This window comes from Oncorhynchus gorbuscha, linkage group LG04, assembly GCF_021184085.1.
Source record: "Oncorhynchus gorbuscha isolate QuinsamMale2020 ecotype Even-year linkage group LG04, OgorEven_v1.0, whole genome shotgun sequence".
In the NCBI taxonomy this organism is placed as follows: domain Eukaryota; kingdom Metazoa; phylum Chordata; class Actinopteri; order Salmoniformes; family Salmonidae; genus Oncorhynchus; species Oncorhynchus gorbuscha.
In genome coordinates, this window is record NC_060176.1 from 55,621,108 (window position 1) to 55,641,970 (window position 20,863).

At 41.7% G+C, this 20,863-nt stretch overlaps 1 protein-coding gene across 3 annotated transcripts; it reads left to right on the forward strand.

The window, feature by feature from the left end:
- Nucleotides 1-13,271, forward strand: LOC124034315 (drebrin-like protein B). 3 transcript variants are annotated; one of them, XM_046347330.1, is made up of 15 exons: nt 1-194; nt 1,109-1,164; nt 1,662-1,774; nt 1,853-1,927; nt 2,593-2,739; nt 6,401-6,478; nt 6,641-6,792; nt 6,901-6,955; nt 7,381-7,455; nt 10,210-10,324; nt 10,681-10,797; nt 12,190-12,303; nt 12,495-12,574; nt 12,765-12,849; nt 13,087-13,271. In XM_046347330.1, exons 1-15 carry the CDS (start codon nt 112-114, stop codon nt 13,221-13,223), a joined length of 1,482 nt encoding a protein of 493 aa, XP_046203286.1. In that variant the 5' UTR covers nt 1-111; the 3' UTR covers nt 13,224-13,271. The 3 variants fall into 3 exon arrangements, with proteins under 3 accessions (XP_046203286.1, XP_046203287.1, XP_046203288.1); XM_046347331.1 differs by lacking the exon at nt 10,681-10,797 and having other exon boundaries at nt 2-194; XM_046347332.1 differs by lacking the exons at nt 10,681-10,797; nt 12,190-12,303 and having other exon boundaries at nt 2-194.
- Nucleotides 13,272-20,863: the final 7,592 nt, after the last annotated feature.

Sequence of the window (20,863 nt, forward strand, 5' to 3'; positions counted from 1 at the left end):
CTGTGTGCTGAGATCTCAATCAGAAGTCAATTCGATTCGGTTTTACCGCCTCTCCTCCGCGAGTAGGACGGGCTTATCACGGCAATACACAACTGTTTCAGTGACTGAACGATGGCAGTGAATCTAAGCAAAAACGGCATTGCCCTGACAAATGCCTACAAGGAGGTGGTAGATGAGAAATCCAACACCAATTGGTAAGGACGGTAGCATCGCAGGAAAGCTCGCTAACGTTATCTAGCTATCTAATTGCATCGCCATAAAATGGTGCATCCGCTATTTGTAGTTAGCTAGCTACGTTAGCTCCTTGGTTAACAGCATTTAATTTCTCTTGCCTATCATGTAAGTTAGTTAGCTGGCTTGCTTGTTGTGCAATAACGTATTTCGTATCAACGAAACAGTATAATTATTATTGCCATGTTCGTACAGTAGCCAAGTATACAAATCGGATGACCATGTCATGTTGTCTGCCAATTTCCTTAGCGTTTTAGCTTGCTGGTTAGCTAAGTAAGGAGGATGCTAGATAACATTAGTAGCTACGTTAGCGGTTTGTGGTTTTTATTTTGTTGATTTCTTAGGTTATTACAATGCCTAACGTTAACGTTAATCAGAGAATTTTAGCTAAAGAAAAGTACTTGGAGCAAATTATTTCACTCGTCATTTGAGGTTCAAATGAAACCTGTTGGTGGAAGTGTTTAAAGATCAAGATGACCTGAATTAATTAATTAACCTGGTTTACCTCTCAAGAGGTTTATCAAACCCAGAGGGTTTAATTCTTAGCACACTTCCTATTGCTGAATGGGGACCAGACTCTCAGAAGTGTTTTTTTAAAACCATATAATTACACAGTTCACTATTACAGGATCTCAGTTGCTCACGTTAATGGTCTGCTCCAAAATTATGCAGTTCAACCCAGTGTCATGTTTTTGTTTGATCAGGGCACATCACCTTACCAGGATGCTATTCTGCAATAACTTGTTAAGCAGTGGCTAGGTGTTACATGGATGTGAACAATAATGTTGACAGTATGGTAGCCTAATAAGCAGTGTAAACAACAATCTACTATTTGCAATGCTAGTGTGATCCTGTAACCTGGCATTCTTCTCTGCAGGGCATTGTACACCTACGAGGGGAACACTAATGATATCCGATTGGCAGAGAAGGGAGGTGAGTGTGGTACACAGGAACCTAGAAAGGCTCCAACATTTAAATGTTTTCCGTTTGGAATCGAGTCTGCAATGTTGTCTAAGATCATCATCACCTTAACTTATGGTGTGCCACTGAATTGCTCTCAAAGCACAGTAAGGCAATTTAAAAGATGAAAGCAAAGGTAGTAAGTAGTTTGCAGTATGTGCGTCTTTTATTGTTTCAATAAGAACAACTTTTAATAATAATAATAATAAATGCCATTTAGCAGACGCTTTTATCCAAAGCGACTTACAATCATATGTGAAAAGATAGGTAGCAACCAAAGCATGTACAGTGCAGGAAGAAACTTACAGCACATACCCTGTCAAAAACGGAACATGTTGAAAGTGCCTACGGGCATTATTGTCTGCCATGTAGCCATATTGTATACAAAATGTAAGCTTTACACAGTAATGTACATTACTTTGCATAGAACATACATTCTACAATATGACAACATTATGATACTGTTTCAGATGGTGGACTGGAGGAACTGGTGGAGGAACTTAGCAGCGGGAAAATTATGTACGCGTTCTGTCGTGTCCAGGACCCAAACTCTGGCCTGTGCAAATACGTCCTCATCAACTGGGTGAGTGCTGTGCTACGCTCCCTTTCTCTGTATATTGACATTTAAATTAAATGATGCTCATGACTATTTGTGTTTCAGACTGGAGAAGGTGTGAAAGATGCCCGGAAAGGACTATGTGCCAATCATGTCAGCTCCATGGCAAATTTTCTCAAGGTATTTCATTTGGCATGCTATAGACATTTTCTCCACACAGACAACTTGTGTTTAGCTAAGGAAGAAAATCCATTGGATGCAACTTTTTGTGTGTACACTTGTAACACTGGCCTCAACAGGATATGAAATGTATAGCTATTGCAGGAAAGGAATAGACACCTCTGTAAGTGCCTGTAATAGCATGTTGGTGTTTAAGATAGGTCGGTCAACGTTAATGCGTGACATGTTTATTGGCACATTTTTTGACTGCGTTAAGCTATTAAAACATTCTGATGTAGATAATTTTGTGTTTCTGTCTCTGGCAATTAAAGTGTAGTATGCACTGTTTTTTTTAAATGGATTAAGGCCTAAATTGAGCAAATTCAAACATTTTTGATTAATGCTATTAACTCAATTATTTTGATCGTTTGACAGCCCTAGTTTTAGTTAAGCAGCAGCAGTTGGAGGCTGCTTTGGGTGAAGTTGTGGTTTCTAAATTGGCGCTTGAAGTAGTCCCAGTTATCGGTTGTTATCATGAAAGTCACCTTGCTAACTGCATGTCAACAAAATCTATGGGTGGTGGCTGTCATATATCAAATATCCCTCATACGGACTGCCCTTTCATGGCCTTATCTGGAATTTGTGATGCGTGTTATTTGTAGCTAAAATGTCTGCTGTAATTCCAGGGTGCCCATGTCACAATAAATGCCCGTGCAGAGGAGGATGTGGAACCTGAGGCTATTATGCAAAAGGTGGGCAAGGCCTCGGGGGCCAACTATAGCTTCCACAAAGAGTCCAACAAGTTCCGAGACGCTGGTCCCCAGGGACCTGTGGTATGTACCAAATACAGCATCTTATCCTTTTTAGAGATTAAAACATTTTAGTTGTGCATTATGAGCTTGTTTCCTCATTTTATCAGGATCTGTGCATACATTATGTTGGAAAGTGAGGCAAGTTGTGTTGTGGTCGAATGATATGCTCTCATATAGCTCATTTGTTTCGGTAATAACTTCTCTGCCTGTGGACGTTTTGGTTAGATTTACTGCACAAGCCTGCGGATGAACAGCCTCTGGTAAGACACATGGCGGGGGCCTATGTGTATATGTAAACAACAGCTGGTGCACGATATCTAAGGAAGTCTCTAGGTTTTGCTCGCCTGAGATAGTGTGGTCTACAGCTTATCACAACATACTCTATCTACCTAGAGTTTTCATCTGTATTTTTCGTAGCTGTCTACATACCATCACAGACCGATGCTGGCACTAAAACCGCGCTCAATGAGCGGTATACCGCCATAAGCAAACAGGAAAACGCTCATCCAGAGGCGGTGCTCCTAGTGGCCGAGGACTTCAATGCAGGGAAACTTAAATCAGTTTTACCAAATTTGTATCAGCGTGTTAAATGTGCAACCCAGAGGGGAGAAAATTCTAGACCACCTTTACTCCACACACAGAGACGTGTACAAAGCTCTCCCTCGCCCTCTATTTGGCAAATCTGACCATAATTCTATCCTCCTGATTCCTACTTACAAGCAAAAATGTAATCAGGAAGCACCAGTGACTCGGTCTATAAAAAATAAATTTAAAAAAGTGGTCAGATGAAGCAGATGCTAAACTACAGGACTGTTTTGCTAGCACAGACTGGAATATGTTCCGGGATTCTTCCGATGGCGTTGTAGTACACCACATCGGTCACTGGCTTTATCAATAAGTGCATATCCTATCTTCTGGGCCTGAGTAGAAGGCAGTTTAATTTCGGCATGCTTTTCATCCAAAATTCCAAATGCTGCCCCCTACCCTAGAGAAGTTAAAGCTTGGTCGTAAATGGGTCTTCTAAATGGGTCTTCTAAATGGACAATTACCCTAAGCATACTTTCAAAGTTGTGGCAAAATGGCTTAAGGACAACAAAGTATTGGAGTGGCCTTCACAAAGCCCTGACCTCAATCCTATAGAAAGTGTATTGGCACAACTGAAAAAGCGTGTGTGAGCAAGGAGGCCTAAAAACCTGACTCAGTTACACCAGCTCTGTCAGGAAGAATGGGACAAAATTCACCCAACTTATTGTGGGAAGTTGTTGGAAGGCTACTCAAAATATTTGACCCAAGTTAAACAATTTAAGGCAATGCTACCAAATACAAATTGAGTGTATGTAAATTTCTGACCCACTGGAAATGTGATGAAAGAAAGAAATAATTATTTCTTCTACTATTCTGACATTTCACATTCTTAAAATAAAGTGGTGATCCTGACTGACCGAAGACGGGGAACTTTTACTAGCTTTAAATGTCAGGCATTGTGAACAACGGAGTTTAAATGTATTTGGCTATGGTGTATGTAAACTTCCGACTTCAACTGTATTTGAGAATGCTATTCACTGACTACAACTCAGTGTTCAACACCATAGTGCCCTCAAAGCTCATCACTAAGCTTAGGACCCTGGGTCTAAACACCTCCGTCTGCAACTGGTTCGTGGACTTTCTGACGGACTGCTCCCAGGTGGTAAGGGTAGGTAACAGCACAACCACCATGCTGATCCTCAACACTGGGACCCCTCAGGGGTGCGTGCTCAGCCCCCTCCTGTACTCCCTGTTCACTCATGACTGCACAGCCAGGCCCGACTCCAACACCGTCATTAAGTTTGCTGATGTCACAACAGTGGTAGGCCTGATCACCAACAATGATAAGACTGCCTACAGGGAGGAGGTCAGAGACCTGACCATGTTGTGCAAGTACAACAACCTCTCCCTCACCGTGATCAAGACAAAGGAGATGATTGTGGACTACAGGAATAGGAGGACTGGGCACACCTCCATTCTCATCGACGGGGTTGTAGTGGAGCAGGTTGAGAGCTTCAAGTTCCTTGGCGTCCACATCGCCAACAAACTAACATGATCCATGTACACCAAGACAGTCGTGAAGAGGGCATGTCAAAACTTATTCCCCCTCAGACTGAAAAGATTTGGCGCAGGTCCTCAGATCCTCAAAAGGTTCTACAGCTGCACCATCAAGAGCATCCTGGCGGGTTGCATCACTGCCTGGTATGGCAACTGCTCGGTCTCTGACCGCAAGGCACTACGGAGGGTAGTGCATACAGCTCAGTATACCAACGGGGCCAACCCTCCTGCCATCCAGGACCTCTATACCAGGCGGTGGCAGAGGAAGGACATAAATATTCAGACTCCAGGCACCCTAGTCATACTGTTCTCTAATACCGCATGGCAAGCTGTACCTTGAGCGCAAAGTCTAGGTCCAAGAGGCATCTAAACAGCTTCTACCCTCCTCCCCCTTCTACTATGTTTCTACTCTCTTATTATCTATGCATAGTCGTTTCAATAACTCTACCTACATGTACATATTCCCTAAATTACAACAACACCGGTGCCCCTGCACATTGGCTCTGTACTGGTACCCCCTGTATATAGCCTCCACATTGGCTCTGTACTGGTACCCCCTGTATATAGCCTCCACATTGACTCTGTACTGGTACCCCCTGTATATAGCCTCTACATTGACTCTGTACTGTTACCCCCTGTATATAGCCTCCACATTGACTCTGTACTGGTACCCCCTGTATATAGCCTCCACATTGACTCTGTACTGGTACCCCCTGTATATAGCCTCCACATTGACTCTGTACTGGTACCCCCTGTATATAGCCTCCACATTGACTCTGTACTGGTACCCCCTGTATATAGCCTCCACATTGACTCTGTACTGGTACCCCCTGTATATAGCCTCCACATTGACTCTGTACTGGTACCCCCTGTATATAGCCTCCACATTGGCTCTGTACTGGTACCCCCTGTATATAGCCTCCACATTGGCTCTGTACTGGTACCCCCTGTATATAGCCTCCACATTGGCTCTGTACTGGTACCCCCTGTATATAGCCTCCACATTGACTCTGTACTGGTACCCCCTGTATATAGCCTCCACATTGACTCTGTACTGGTACCCCCTGTATATAGCCTCCACATTGACTCTGTACTGGTACCCCCTGTATATAGCCTCCACATTGACTCTGTACTGGTACCCCCTGTATATAGCCCCTCTTGTTATTTACTGCTGTTCCTTTGTTATTCTTATCTTACTTTTTATTTTTAAATGTTTTAATTTTCTTAACTGCATTGTTGGTTAATGGCTTGTAAGTATGCATTTCGCTGTTGTAATCAGCGCATGTGACAAATAAAATCTGATTTGATGAGATTTTCAGTGTGAGTTAGTTTCCAATGTGTTGGTTGTAGTGATGGTGCAGCTGGTTGTTTATAATGACTCGTCTGCAGTAGAATTCAGACATTTAGTTGGAGCTCATGATTGGTGGCCAGGGCTGGAGCCAGAGAAACCAGGCCAGACAAGGCAGGTTGTTTTAAAGCCTGTTAACTCCCCTCATGCTGCGTCAGTATTGGATCTGGGTAGGGGTTGGTGTCCAGGAGTGACAACTTGTTTGGAGCATAGGAGATTTTTGTTGTTCTCTAACACATTTTGTTATGACAGGGCTCTGTCTATCAGAAGACCAACGCTATGTCTGAAATCAAACGCACCAATAAAGACAACTTCTGGGCGCAAGCAGAGGTAAGCTTCAACACCTTTCTCCCACTACAGGGACACACTGATCCTCTACAGACTGGTTATATTTGTTTGATCATAGCTCAGCGTGTTCTGGTGTCATGTGGCCGTTATGACACATTTTACATTACCCTAACCTGGTGCTCATGGCCCGTGTGTCTGTCTCAGAAAGATGAGGAGAAGCGGCGCCAGGAGGAGCGCTGTAAGGCAGACGAGGAGCGCCAGAAGCTGGAGAAAGACAGGAAGGATCGAGAGGCCAAGGAGGCAACTCTCAGAGAGAAGAGAGACAAGGAAAGGGCCTCTATGATCGACCAGCAGAAGTGAGTAAAACTGTGGTTAGTTCACTTAGCTGTTGTTTATCTAGCTGACCTTATTGACACAGGTTTGCATTGTCTACTTCCTTCTTTTAACAACCATTTGTTTAACAGGAAGTACCAGCAGCAGCAGGAAGCTGAGAGCAGAGAAGATGAGAAACAACAATGGGTGAGTTTTCTGCTAGCTTACAGCAGGACAGGCCTGCAGTCTGAGGATAATCAGTTAAAATCAGTCCTGCTATGTTTAACTGGTAGTTTATCCTCGTGTGGGAGGCATTAGGTCAGTCTGCAACATGCACCCCACCTCAATTATGTTTTTAAATGTCAAAGCACAAATTTAGGACATAAGATTAGCACAAGAACAAACTTCTTCTGTCCTTCTGTAGCTCAGTTGGTAGAGCATGGCGCTTGTAACGCCAGGGTAGTGGGTTCGATTCCCGGGACCACCCATACGTAGAATGTATGCACACATGACTGTAAGTCGCTTTGGATAAAAGCGTCTGCTAAATGGCATTATTATTATTATTATTATTAAACAGAACCATTAGGTGTAGCCTCTGAGGTAGTGTTCAATTATGTGTGATGCACCATCAGGAGGAGCAGGAGAAGGACTTCCAGGCAACTCAGAAGAAAGGGATGAAGCGTGGTGAATCTGTGGAGAAAGCCAATGTGAGTTAAATGTGATTGTCCAAATTCTCCCTATACACTGATTCAGAACTGCTTCCCTTTTCAATCACTCAATCAAACCTGTTCTTTGCTTGAATCCAAAGTCTCCACAGTTGAACTTTTCCTGTCTGTACATTCTTTGTATCTTCTACATTTTCTTTAGACATAATAAAGAAATTGTACATGTTTTTTCATAATGTAGATCAGGGGTAAGCAACTAGTTTCAGCCGGGGGCTGATTTTTGTTTCAGGGAATGATTTGGGGGATGGAAAATAATTTGTATAAGAATTTGGACACTGCACATTGATCACAACTAAGACCAACAAGATTGTATTTCAAATCAAAGTTTATTTGTCACGTGCGCCGAATACAATACAAATACTTACAGGCTCTAACCAACAGTGCAAGAAAGGTATTGGGTGAACAATGGATAAGTAAAAAAAGTAAAACAGTAAAAAGACAGTAAAAAATAAGTTGCAAGGCTATATACAGTAGCGAGGCTACATACAGGCACCAGTTAGTCGGGCTGATTGAGGGAGTATGTACATGTAGATATGGTTAAGGTGACTATGCATATATCATCAAGAGAGACTAGCAGCTTCATCTGACCACTTTTTTTTATAGAACGAGTGTTTCCTGGTGCTTCCTGCTTTTTTTTTAAATTTGAAAATAAAATTTTCATACCATGATTACATTGAGACACGATCACATACACTGCATGACCAGAAGTGTGTGGACACCTGCTCGTCGAACATCTCATTCCAAAATCATGGGCATTAATATGGAGTTGGTCCACCACTTTGCTGCTATAACAGCCTCCACTCTTCTGGGAAGACTTTCTACTAGATTTTAGAACATTGCTGCAGGGATTTAGTGAGGTCAGGCACTTATGCTTTATATACCTGTCAGCAACGGGTGTGGCTGAAATAACCGAATCCACTTATTTGAACTGGTGTCCACATACTTTTGTGTGTGTGTGTGTGTATATATCACACACACAAATCCGATTACTTTGAGGTAGAAAGGAGTTGGAGCACTCAACAAAATAAAGCAGGATTTGATTTCATTTAGCTCCCTCTAATCCATTGTACAGGATGTGAACAGGTGACTGACGTTTTAAGGTCAAGCTGACGTCGTCCTCCGAGTAATCTAACCTTTGCACTTAGCTCCTATTTATAGCCTAGTTGCCCATTGAGACACATGAAGCTTTGGATTTACCACCTGTTCCCATGTGGTAAACTTTTTATTATTGGCAGACCAATACTTACGTTGTTTTACCACCTGTTCCCATGTGGTAAACTTTTTATTATTGGCAGACCAATACTTACGTTGTTTTACCACCTGTTCCCATGTGGTAAACTTTTTATTATTGGCAGACCAATACTTACGTTGTTTTACCACCTGTTCCCATGTGGTAAACTTTTTATTATTGGCAGACCAATACTTACGTTGTTTTACCACCTGTTCCCATGTGGTAAACTTTTTATTATTGGCAGACCAATACTTACGTTGTTTTACCACCTGTTCCCATGTGGTAAACTTTTATTATTGGCAGACTTACGTTGTTTTACCAATGTGGTAAACTTTTTATTATTGGCAGACCAATACTTACGTTTTTACCACCTGTTCCCATGTGGTAAACTTTTTATTATTGGCAGACCAATACTTACGTTGTTTTACCACCTGTTCCCATGTGGTAAACTTTTTATTATTGGCAGACCAATACTTACGTTGTTTTACCACCTGTTCCCATGTGGTAAACTTTTTATTATTGGCAGACCAATACTTACGTTGTTTTACCACCTGAGAACAGGGAAAGAATATAAATTCCAAAGCGTCATTAATTGTAGCACAACAAATGTAATATACATGCTCAAATGCATCTGCCGTGCTGCTTATATTGGTCAAATTATACGAGCATTAAAACTCTGCATTGCAGAACACAAGGCTGACTATAGGCCGGCCCTCCATGTACTGAGTCTTACACCCCTGGGCTTAACAATGAGTTTTCACTGTCCTCGTTTCTATAATGTTCTTGCTTAGATTTTTGGTGTCGCTGTGTTTCCGGATTCACAAACCAATATAAATGTATATTTTGACATGGCCTATTTATTAACGAGACACACTTTCTATTTATTATTTGTATTTTTTTGTGCTACAATTTGCCATTTACCTTATGTTTCAATTATAATTTTCTTACATTGTTGTGTCTCAATGGGCCACCAGGCTATAAATGGTCAGGCCACTCTGATGAAGACTTCAGCTTGACCTCTGTCAGTCACCTGTTTGTGTCCCGTACAATGGATTAAAGATAGCTAAAATATATAAATCTTGTGCTCCAACTAATTTCTACCTAGAATTTTGGAAGTTTTTCTTGGTAAGAAAGTCTCATGATTTTTGTTGTTGAGCACCCCTCCTTTCCTTTGTTTGCTGAAGCGTGAAATCCCACCTGAACTCATTTTTGCCCAAATTCCGGGCCACGTTTTGCTGGCCCCTGTTGTAGATTATGACATTTTGCTTATCAGCAGTGAATTTCACTGGGGTGTTAAACTACTAACAATTCAGAGCTGAGAAGGTAAAAATCTGTCTTTCTGCCCCTGAGCGATGCAATTAACCCTGGGGTTGGATTAAATGCCGGAGACACATTTCAGTTGAATGCATTCAGTTGTACAACTGACTAGGTATCCCCCATTCCCTTCCCTTTCTATAGCTCTACAGTGGCCAGTGTGCATGTCTGACTCTCACTGTGTGTTTCAGGAGGCAGCCAATCTGATCTCACAGCGCTCTATGAACCCCAGAGAGATGTTCAAGCAGAGAGAGAAGGGCATGGACACCCCTGCTGCTACCCACACCACTGTCAGCCCCCAGCCAGGTAGGCTACTAATTCAATACAACTGTTTGCTATTAATATGCCAAGTGTATTTCCTAATAAGGTTTTTAGATTATTCTGTAAAATGTTTCTGCCATGGGTGTTTCATAAATGTACCTGCTAGCTATCTGTCAGGTTTGGGTGAGATCAGGGGATTGTCTGGGCCATGTTGAAACATGCAGGAGGAGATTTTTATTGCATTACTCTGCCTTCATCAGCTTTAACTCATTGTCAGACACAGACTGTCTCGTATCACATCTTGTCTCTAGACCGCATCTGCTTTGTGTTGTCTACTCTGCTGGGTAACCTCTCCGGCCAATGTGTATGTCTGTCTGTCTGCTCTGGTGTGTGTTTCTCAGGGCGTTTGCAAAGCCCTTTTCTCTCTAAGCAACCATGTGAGCCTGAGCCGTCCCGCTCGCCCCTACGCCAAGCCTCGCCACTTTCTGCAGGCTCTGCCTCTCCTGTCCCTGCTGCAGGTCTGAGCTCACTCATACCACTGACACAAACTGACCCTGCCCTATCTCTCACACACACACACAGACAGAGAGAAATACTTCACACATGGGTGACTGTGTGACATACGAGATGTTTCGGTCCAATCTTTACCTGATGCTGCTCCCTTTCAATCAATCAGTCCAAATTATTGACCTAATGCTACTCCATTTGCTCTCTTGTTACTGCAATTTAACATCACCCTGAGGCTCATGCCCATGATTAGACCACTGTACATCATCATAGATCACTGTAGCCAAGGCCTCCCGAGTGGCGCAGTGGTCTAAGGCACTGCATCGTATTGCTAGCTGTGCCACTCGAGATTCTGGGTTCAAGTCCAGGCTCTGTCCCAGCCGGCCGCGACCGGGAGACCCATGGGGTGGTGCACAATTGGCCCAGCATCATCCGGGTGAGGGTTTGGCAGGCAGGGACGTCCTTGTCCCATCGCGCTAGCGACTCCTGTGGTGGCCCGTGCGCACTGGTCATCCCCAAAGCCAACACCTCCTTTGACCGCCTCTCCTTCCAGTTATCTGCTGCCAATGATTGGAGCGAATTGCAAAAATTGCTGAAGCTGGAGACTTATATTTCCCTCACTAACTTTGAACATCAGCTATCTGAGCAGCTAACCGATCGCTGCAGCTGTACGTATCCCATCTGTAAATAGCCCACCCAATCTACCTACCTCATCCCCATATTGTTTTTATTTACTTTTCTATTATTTTGCACACCAGTATTTCTACTTCCACATCATCATCTGCACAGCTATCACTCCAGTGTTAATTTGCTAAATTGTAATTACTTCGCTACTATTTATTGCCTTACCACCTTATGCCATTTGCACACACTGTATATAGGCTTTCTTTTTTTCCCCATTGTATTACTGACTGTACGCTTGTTCATTCCATGTGTAACTGTTGTTGTTCGTGTCGCACTGCTTTGCTTTATCTTGGCCAGGTTGCAGTTGTAAATGAACTTGTTCTCAACTAGCCTACCTGGTTAAATAAAGGTGAAATAAATTCAAATGAACACCGAATGGTTAAGGTTTAGAATAGGCTTAGAACAAAAATCTTAAACAACTTTCTATCACTGGATTCAAACATACAACCAATGGAATCAGAGGCAGATGCACCCTAGCAAAACCGAAGCCTACTTGAAGGTAACAGTGCTCACTGTTGCCCACAGTGGCTGGTTTCCACGTCATCTCCTGACGTCCTCAGCCATGGATGAATGTTGACTTCTGACTTGTATCACGGGTGACCTGGCTGATATATTCAGTTTGTGAATATTTCTGAGTGCATGCCTTAGTATATGTGTACATTTGTGGCCATCTGTGTGTATCTGTGCTCCTATATCATGTGTGTGTGTATCTTAATAAGAACCCAGTGTGGATGAGCTCGTTGTGGATGAGTCATCCCAGTCTGAGTGCTTGGATGAGCAGGATGCAACCCCTGTTCAGGATGCAGTCCCTGAGGAACAGTGGCAAGATGAAGGTGGGCCCTACTCCAAATGCACCTCAGTCTGAACACAGAACAGTCATTCATCTCATCTGTGAATCATCATGACCATTTCTCTGGACACATTTCTAAGTTACTTTGTATTCTGGATCCCTGCTGCTGCTGTCACCTGTTGGTGGATGGAGATGGTCATTAAATAAATACAATTGACCTTTTCCCCTTTTCAGTGAAGGCACCAGCTCCTCCCACTCAGCACAACCATCCCACAGAGCCAGCCCAAAATTATCTCTATGAGGAGCCCCCACAGGTGAATATTTGTCATTGCACATGTGAGAATCATTCCGCAAGGGTGAGGACATACGTTTTGTAATCTTCAAATACCTTCTCATTATTCAAATGCCATTCATGTCAAAAGAAGATGTAATGGGTAATATTTGCAGTTGAACGTAACACTTGATGGGCATTCTGAGGTACAGCACCCCTTGTTGTTCCCTCAGGTGGAAGAGAACACATTTGAGGTGCCTGCAGGGGAGAAGACGGACCGAGGTGTCTGTGCCAGGGCTCTATACGACTACCAGGCTGGTAAGCATCATCACAGCCTACACAAAAATGTCAGCTGACACTCGGTCCACTGGACTGGTTCTGTATGTGACAAATGTGTAACTGTGACGTTTTGCCCCAAAACGGAGAATCGATATGGGTGGAACTGCTAGTAGGAAACTGGCAGTCTGTGAGGGAATAGACATTGTCAAATAATACCATAAGTATATCTGAATGGGCATAGTGACCTGAGGTATTGCTCCTCTTTTCATTCCACAGCTGATGACACAGAGATCTCCTTTGATCCTGATGACATCATCACTGGCATCGAGATGATTGACGAGGGCTGGTGGCGGGGCTACAGCCCAGACGGGCATTTTGGAATGTTCCCAGCTAATTACGTGGAGGTTATTTAGGTCCATACCTCGCCCACTCACTAGATCAGCATATTGGAGGCATATTGGAGGCAGAATAGAAAAGACCCCCCCCGAAGAATTTGGCAGTAGGAAAACTGCTTGGTCCAGAACACAGCAGGTCAGAAGTAACTCAACAGTGAACCCTTTAGAATAGTTTGCTTAACTGAATCGGCAACATTATGGACCAATATATGAACAATAACCATGGGACCAGGGGTCGCGCAAATCTATCCCTGTTGAAGGAAGCAATTCAATTATGTTGTTGATGTTGTGAGGCGTTAGATGGCATAGTTTAGGTTTTGATGAAAACCCATATACTGGCCAACCCCAAACTGAATCTCTCACCTTTTAATGTGATGCAGTAAATTGTCAGGCTTTTTAGATTTTTCAATTCAAGTTTCCATTGCGAACATTAATAGCACTTGTAGATCTCATTCCTTAAAAAGTGAATCCAGTTTTGTTCCAGATATACTATTTTTGTTATTTGTAGCATTCACTCCGGTTTGGTTCAGGATAATATTTCATAGCTCACATAATGGTACCAACTATGATCTTTGGCCTTTTTTTTGCCTTTTCCTCAGACTAATATTTTATGTGAGTATTTCTTTGTCAGAAATGATTTTGCTTGAAAGGAATCCTGTGTGAATTTCCAACAGTAGTTTGGTATTGCAGTGGAATTGATTATTAGAAAACCAAAAGTTTCTATATTTGCTATCCTCTCTGGGTGGCTGAACTTGAGGGAAAATAGGGGTGTAAATAATGACAATCATATTCTTGTGAAATACTTGTATTTTTATTTTTTTAATACCGCTGAAGTCTGTAAGTTTACATACACTTAGGTTGGACTCATTAAAACACAGTTTTGGCAAGTCGGTTAGGACATCTATTTTGTGGATGACACAAGTCATTTTTCCAACAATTGTTTACAGACAGATTATTTCACTTATAATTCACTGTATCACAATTCCAGTGGGTCAGAAGTTTACATACACTAAGTTGACTGCCTTTAAACGGCTTGGGAAATTCCAGAAAATGATGTCATGTCTTTAGAAGCTTTTGATAGGCTAGTTGACATCATTTGAGTCAATTGGAGGTGTACCTGTGGATGTATTTCAAGACCTTTCTTCAAACTCTGTGCCTCTTTTATTGACATCACAGGAAAATCAAAAGAAATCAGCCAAGAACTCAAACTTGTAGACCTCCAAGTCTGGTTCATCCTTGGGAGCAATTTCCAAATGCCTGAAGGTACCACCTTCATCTGTACAAACAATAGTATGCAAGTATAAACACCATGGGACCATGCAGCTGTCATACCGCTCAGGAAGGAGACGTGTTCTTTCTCTTAGAGATGAACGCACTTTGGTGCAAAAAGTGCAAATCAATCCCAGAACAACAGCAAAGGACCTTGTGAAGATGCTGGAGGAAACGGGTACAAACGTATCTATATCCACAGTCAAATGAGTCCTATATCGACATAACCTGAAAGGCCGCTCCGCAAGGAAGAAGCCACTGCTCCAAAACCGCCATAAAAAAGCCAGACTATGGTTTGCAACTGCACATGGGGACAAATATTACTTTTTGTCATCTGGTCTGATGAAACATAAATAGAACAGTTTGGCCATAATGACCATCTTTATGTTTGGAGGAAAAGGGGGGATGCTTGCAAGCCGAAGAACACCATCCCAACTGTGAAGCAAGGGGGTGGCAGCATCATGTTGTGGGGGTGCTTTGCTGCAGGAGGGACTGGTGCACTTCACAAAATAGATGGCATCATGAGAAAGAAAAATTATGTGGATATATTAAAGCAACATCTCAAGACATCAGTCAGGAAGTTAAAGCTTGGTCGCAAATGGGTCTTCCAAATGGACAATGACCCCCAGCATACTTCCAAAGTTTTTTGTAAAATGGCTTAAGGACAAGAATGTCAAGGTATTGGAGTGGCCATCAGAAAGCCCTGATCTCAATCCTATAGAAAATTTGTGGGCAGAACTGGAAAGTGTGTGCGAGCAAGGAAGCCAACAAACCTGACTGTTACACCAGCTCTGTCAGGAGGAATGGGCCAAAATTCACCCAACTTATTGTGGGAAGCTTGTGGAAGGCTACCCAAAACATTTGACCCAAGTTTTAAAAAATTATGGCAATGCTACCAAATATTGAATATTTGACCCCCTGGGAATGTGATGAAATAAATAATTCTCTACTATTATTCTGACATTTCACAATCTTGAAATAAAGTGGTGAACCTACCTGACCTAAGATAGGGAATTCTAACTACGATTAAATGTCAGGAATTGTAAAAAAAACTGAGTTTAAATGTATTTGGCTAAGGTGTATGTAAACTTCTGACTTCAACTGTATATGATGGTTATGCTAAAGAGCTCATCCCCATATATCCTCCCTGCTCTCTTCAGCCCCTGGATAATTTGTATAATGGACTATTTCAGGGACCAGTTACACAAAACAAAGCAGAAGTCATATTTCCTCTCTCGTGCTGTTGCCGTTTTTCATATGTATCCTGGGTAGGGTTGCAGAATTCTGGGAACTTTCAATAAATTCCCTGGTTTTCCTGAAATCGTGGTTGGAGGAATCCTGGAATCAGGAAGGGCATAAACAGGAAATCTGGAATCTTCCAAACAGGATTTCTGGAAAACCTGGGAATTCATTGAAAGTTCCCAGAATGTTGCAACCCTGGTCCTGTGTACAACTAGTCTCTGCTTAACCAGTCTTTCACAGCCATGTCCAACTTCCATCAAAATACAGTTCTGTGATTGGCTTAACCTAGCAGAAGAGCCTTGATCAGATGCTGTTATCTTGTGACAGTGCCAAAGGAGGGGAACAGGATGACGTCATCCTCTGGAAAGTGCTTTCTCTCATTTTTAATCAGTGTTGAAACTCCATAACCATTAGGCTATGCAACGTCACTGCTTTTTAATTTATAATGAAATCGTTGTGGAAGAAAAAGTTTAAGACATTGTCACTTTAATGATAAAGGAATTAAAGAATGATTTAAAACCGGTCATGGTCATTTCAAGGTGTGATGTATTCATGTTTTTGTTTTTCAAGAGTATATTGTAATGCAAATATGTTCGTCATAATTAAAAGAGTTAAAGTAAAATGTGTTCCTGTCTTATAGCATCTTTTGTAAATATTGGTTGTTGTGGCAGCAGTAAGTAGATTTAAACATACGAGGGCGGTATGAGCTAGCTGATAGAATAGGAACATAATTGTGTACGGTGGCATATTGATTATTCTGAAATCTGTTTGGGAGTGAAAGCTTTGGAGACTTTCAAAGAGCAGTAACTGTTTGATATTGATGACACAGTTAGGAGTACCCCTTTGTCTCGTACAGTGCATTTGGAGAGTATTCAGCCCCCTTCACTTTTTCCACACTGTTACGTTAGACTTATTCTAAAATGGATCAAATTGTCCCCCCACCCCCCTCAATCTACACACAATACCCCATAATGACAAATCAAATAACTTTTCAGACATTTTTTGGGAAAAAACAGATTTAGCTAAGTATTCAGACCCTTTAATCTGTACTTTGTTGAAGCACCTTTGGCAGCAATTACAGCCTTGAATCTTATTGGGTATGATGCTACAAGCTTTGGGGACTTTATCCCATTCTTCTCTGCAGATCCTCTCAAGCTCTCTCAGTTTGGATGGGGAGTGTCGCTGCACATCTATTGTCAGGTCTCTTCTGAGATGTTTGATCGGGTTCAAATCCAGGCTGGGCCACTCAAGGACATTCAGAGACTTGTCCCGAAGCCACTCCTTCGTTGTCTTGGCTGTGTGCTTAGGGTTGTTTTGCTATTGGAAGTTGAACATTCGCCTCAGTCTGAGGTACTGAGCACTCTGGAGCAGGTTTTCATCAAGGATCTCTGTACTTTGCTCTGTTCATCGTTCCTTCAATCCTGACTAGTCTCCCAGTCCCTGCCGCTGAAAAACATCCCCACAGCATAATGTTGCCACAACCATGCTTCACTGTAGGGATGCTGCCAGGTTTCCTCCAGATGTGACGCTTGGCATTCAGGCCAAAGAGTTGAATCTTGGTTTCACCATATCAGAGAATCTTGTTGTGCATGGTCAGTCCTTTAAGTGCCTTTTGGCAAACTCTTAGCGGGATGTCATGTATTTTACTAAGGAGTGACTTCTGTCTGACCACTCTACCGTAAAGGCCTAATTGGTGCAGTGCTACAGAGATTGTTGTCCATCTGGGAGGTTCTCTCATCTCCACAAAGGAACTCTGGAGCTCAGTCAGAGTGACCATCGAGTTCTTGATGACCTCCCTGACCAAGGCCCTTCACCCCCGATTGCTCAGTTTAGCTGGGTGGCCATCTCTAGGAAGAGTCTTGTTGGTTCCAAACTTATTATATTTAAGAATAATCGAGGGGACCTTCAATGCTGCAGACATTTTTTGGTACCCTTCTCCAGATCCGTGCCTCGACCAAATCCCGTCTTGGAGATCTACGGACAATTTCTTCGAACTTGTGGATTTTGTTCTGCCATGTGACCTTGTATAGACAGGTGGGTGCCTTTCCAAATCATCTCCAATCAATAGAATTGACCACAGGTGGACTCCAATCAAGTTGTAGAAACCGCTCAAGGATGATCAAACAGGATGCACCTGAGCTCAATTTTGAGTCTCATAGCAAAGGGTCTGAATACTTATGTAAATAAGGTATTTAAAAAAATATATAAAATAAAACAAATATTTAGAAATGGGTCTAAAAACCTGTTAGCCTTAATCTAAAATATCTATATATTTTTTAAAGCAAACGTAAGAAAGTGGAAAAAATGAAGGGGTCTGAATACTTTCCGAATGCGCTGTACATGAACCTCAGCTGTGATGTGTTCTATAAGCAGTTTCCTGGAATGAGAGCATAAAGGTAACGGCTGGGGATTTTTATTGTTATTACCTCTGTTTCAGTTTCACAAGAACAGCGAGATTTAACATTTCCCCATCCTGTAAGATAAGATCTCACTTCATTTTCCCTCAACTAAGAAAACATGCCTAAACGCCTTCCATAGTCTCCTTTTTAAAAAGTCATTTAATTGTGTTACTGAAAATGGTTGAAACTTACAAGAAACCCAAAGTCACAAAAAAATGACAACGAAATAAAGATGTAGGCCTATAGTGGTTTTCTAATGGTAGTATGCAAACTGACTAGAAGGCCACTAGATGATACGTTCCCAGGATTGTGAGTCAAACCTGTTCTGATTGGAATGACAACATTTCTTTTGAACTGGTTCAGTTTACAGTCTGCTGCCCTCATCACAACCCCCTCTGTCACTGGAAGACTGAGATGAATAGCAGGGGGTTTTCTTTACATCGCATTTCTCATCTATTTTCAATGCACAGTTTAAATGGGTATTAACTTAAAGGTGTCATGAATTATAGATCTTTGATATTTACGTATACCTGTTTGAATTACAATTCCATAAGTTTCCAATTTCAGGGATAGATTGACAAATACAATGTTTGTATATGTTTTGTAAAGAAACAGTTAATCTGGTGGTTTGTAGAATAATTTTGCATTCTGTAAAGATTCACTATGACTCTGTGAACAGAACCCTCCTGCGAGGTCCAATGTATACTGAACAAAAATATAAACGCAACATGTAAAGTGTTGGTCCTGTCTTTCATGAGCTGAAATTAAAGTTCCCAGACATTTTCCATATGAACAATAAGTTTATTTCAAATGTTGTGCACAAATTTGTTTACATCCCTGTTAGTGAACATTTCACTTTTGCCAAGGTGTGGCATATCAAGAAGCTGATTAAACAGCATGTACATAACACAGGTGCACCTTGTGCTGGAGACAATAAAAGGCCACTAAATTGTGCAGTGTTGTCACACAACACGATGCCACAGAAGTCTCAAGTTTTGAGGGAGCATGCAATTGGCATGTGGACTGCAGGAATGTCCACCAGAGCTGTTGCCAGATAATTTCATGTTCATTTCTTTACAATATGCCTCCCAACGTCATTTTAGAGAATTTGGCAGTACGGCCAACCGGCCTCAGAACTGCAGTCCACGTGTATGGCGTGGTTTGGACTAGGGGTTTGCTGATGTCAACGTTGAGAACAGAGTGCCCCATGGTGGTGGTGGGGTTATGGTATCGACAATGAACACAATTGCATTTTATCGATGGCAATTTGAATGTACAGAGATACCGTGACGAGATCCTGAGACCCATTAGGTCATTCATCTGCCGCCATCACCTCGTGTTTCAGCAAATGTTTCATGTCGAAAAGATCTGTATACAATTCCTGGAAGCTGAAAATGTCCCAGTAATGTTATGACTTGCATACTCACCAGACATGTCACCCATTGAGCATGTTTGGGATACTCTGGATTGACGTTTATGTTCCAGTTCCTGCCAATATCAACCAACTTCGTATAGCCATTGAAGAGAAGTGGGACAACGTTTCACAGGCCGCAATCAAAAGCCTGATCAACTCTATGCGAAGGAGATGTATCGCCCTGCATGAGGCAAATGTTGGTCACACCAGATACTGACTGCTTTTCTGATCCAAGCCCCTACCTTTTTTTAAAGGCATCTGACCAACAAATGTGTATATCTATTCCCAGTCATGTGAAATCCATAGACTAGGGCCTAATTAATTCATTTCAATTGACTGATTTCCTTATATGAACTGTCACTCAGTAAGATTGTTGTGTTTATATTTTTGTTCAGTATATATTCCTGATCTAACAACCACTTTTACATCAAGCTAAAAGTGCATGTTTTCATCAGCTTAATACAAGTAAATTGTGAATTCAAGTTGTGATCACAATCTGAGTCAAATTAAATATTTTATCAACTCATATCAATATCACAATTGCACGAACCAAGAAGAACAGTAATATAGTTATGACATTTTTAACCAATGCATGTGACAAACTGTAAGTTCTGTGAAATTGCTCAACACCTGCCCAAGTCATTAGTATATCAAATGTGATTCTATTTCACCAACCCTTATTTCAAACAGCAGTGAAACGGGTGTTTTGTCTTTTTTTAAAAATCCCTCTGAGATCCGGCCAGCCAACTGATAGTTTTGTTATTTTGACATTTAAAGGTTAAACATATATCTAAATGTCATACTCTATCTGCAACAAGTGGAAGAATTTTACTGACTCTTGAAACGTCTAAAGCAAAGCTGGATAAAATAGTTTGTTGCACCAATATTGACAGTTGCATTTGATTTGATAGGTTTTTGTTAAATACATCCTTATTTTCCAAATTCAAAGTTTATGTATAGATTATGATTGGCTAAATTATTCCCATGGATGAAATGCAAATGTGTGGTTTTGTTGAAAAGATCAGAATGTCAGATAATCATATTTTGATGACTATCCAGACAAGATGTTTCTATTGCTATTAGTTCAACGTGTGCACTTATATAAAGATAAAATATATCATTCGTTTTTGTTTTTCCATCTTTGTAGCCTAGTCTAGTGAACTCATTACAAATTGCCTCAGGTCATAAATTTGAGAAAGGCTACATGAAAGTAAACAATTATTAAAACTGATTCAATGCGCCTTGAGACTACTACTGGGTGTTCAGAGAGCTGCAATTCCCAGAGTCAAAAACTTCAACTCCCAGACTCACTTGCTGTATTGTAGACATGATCA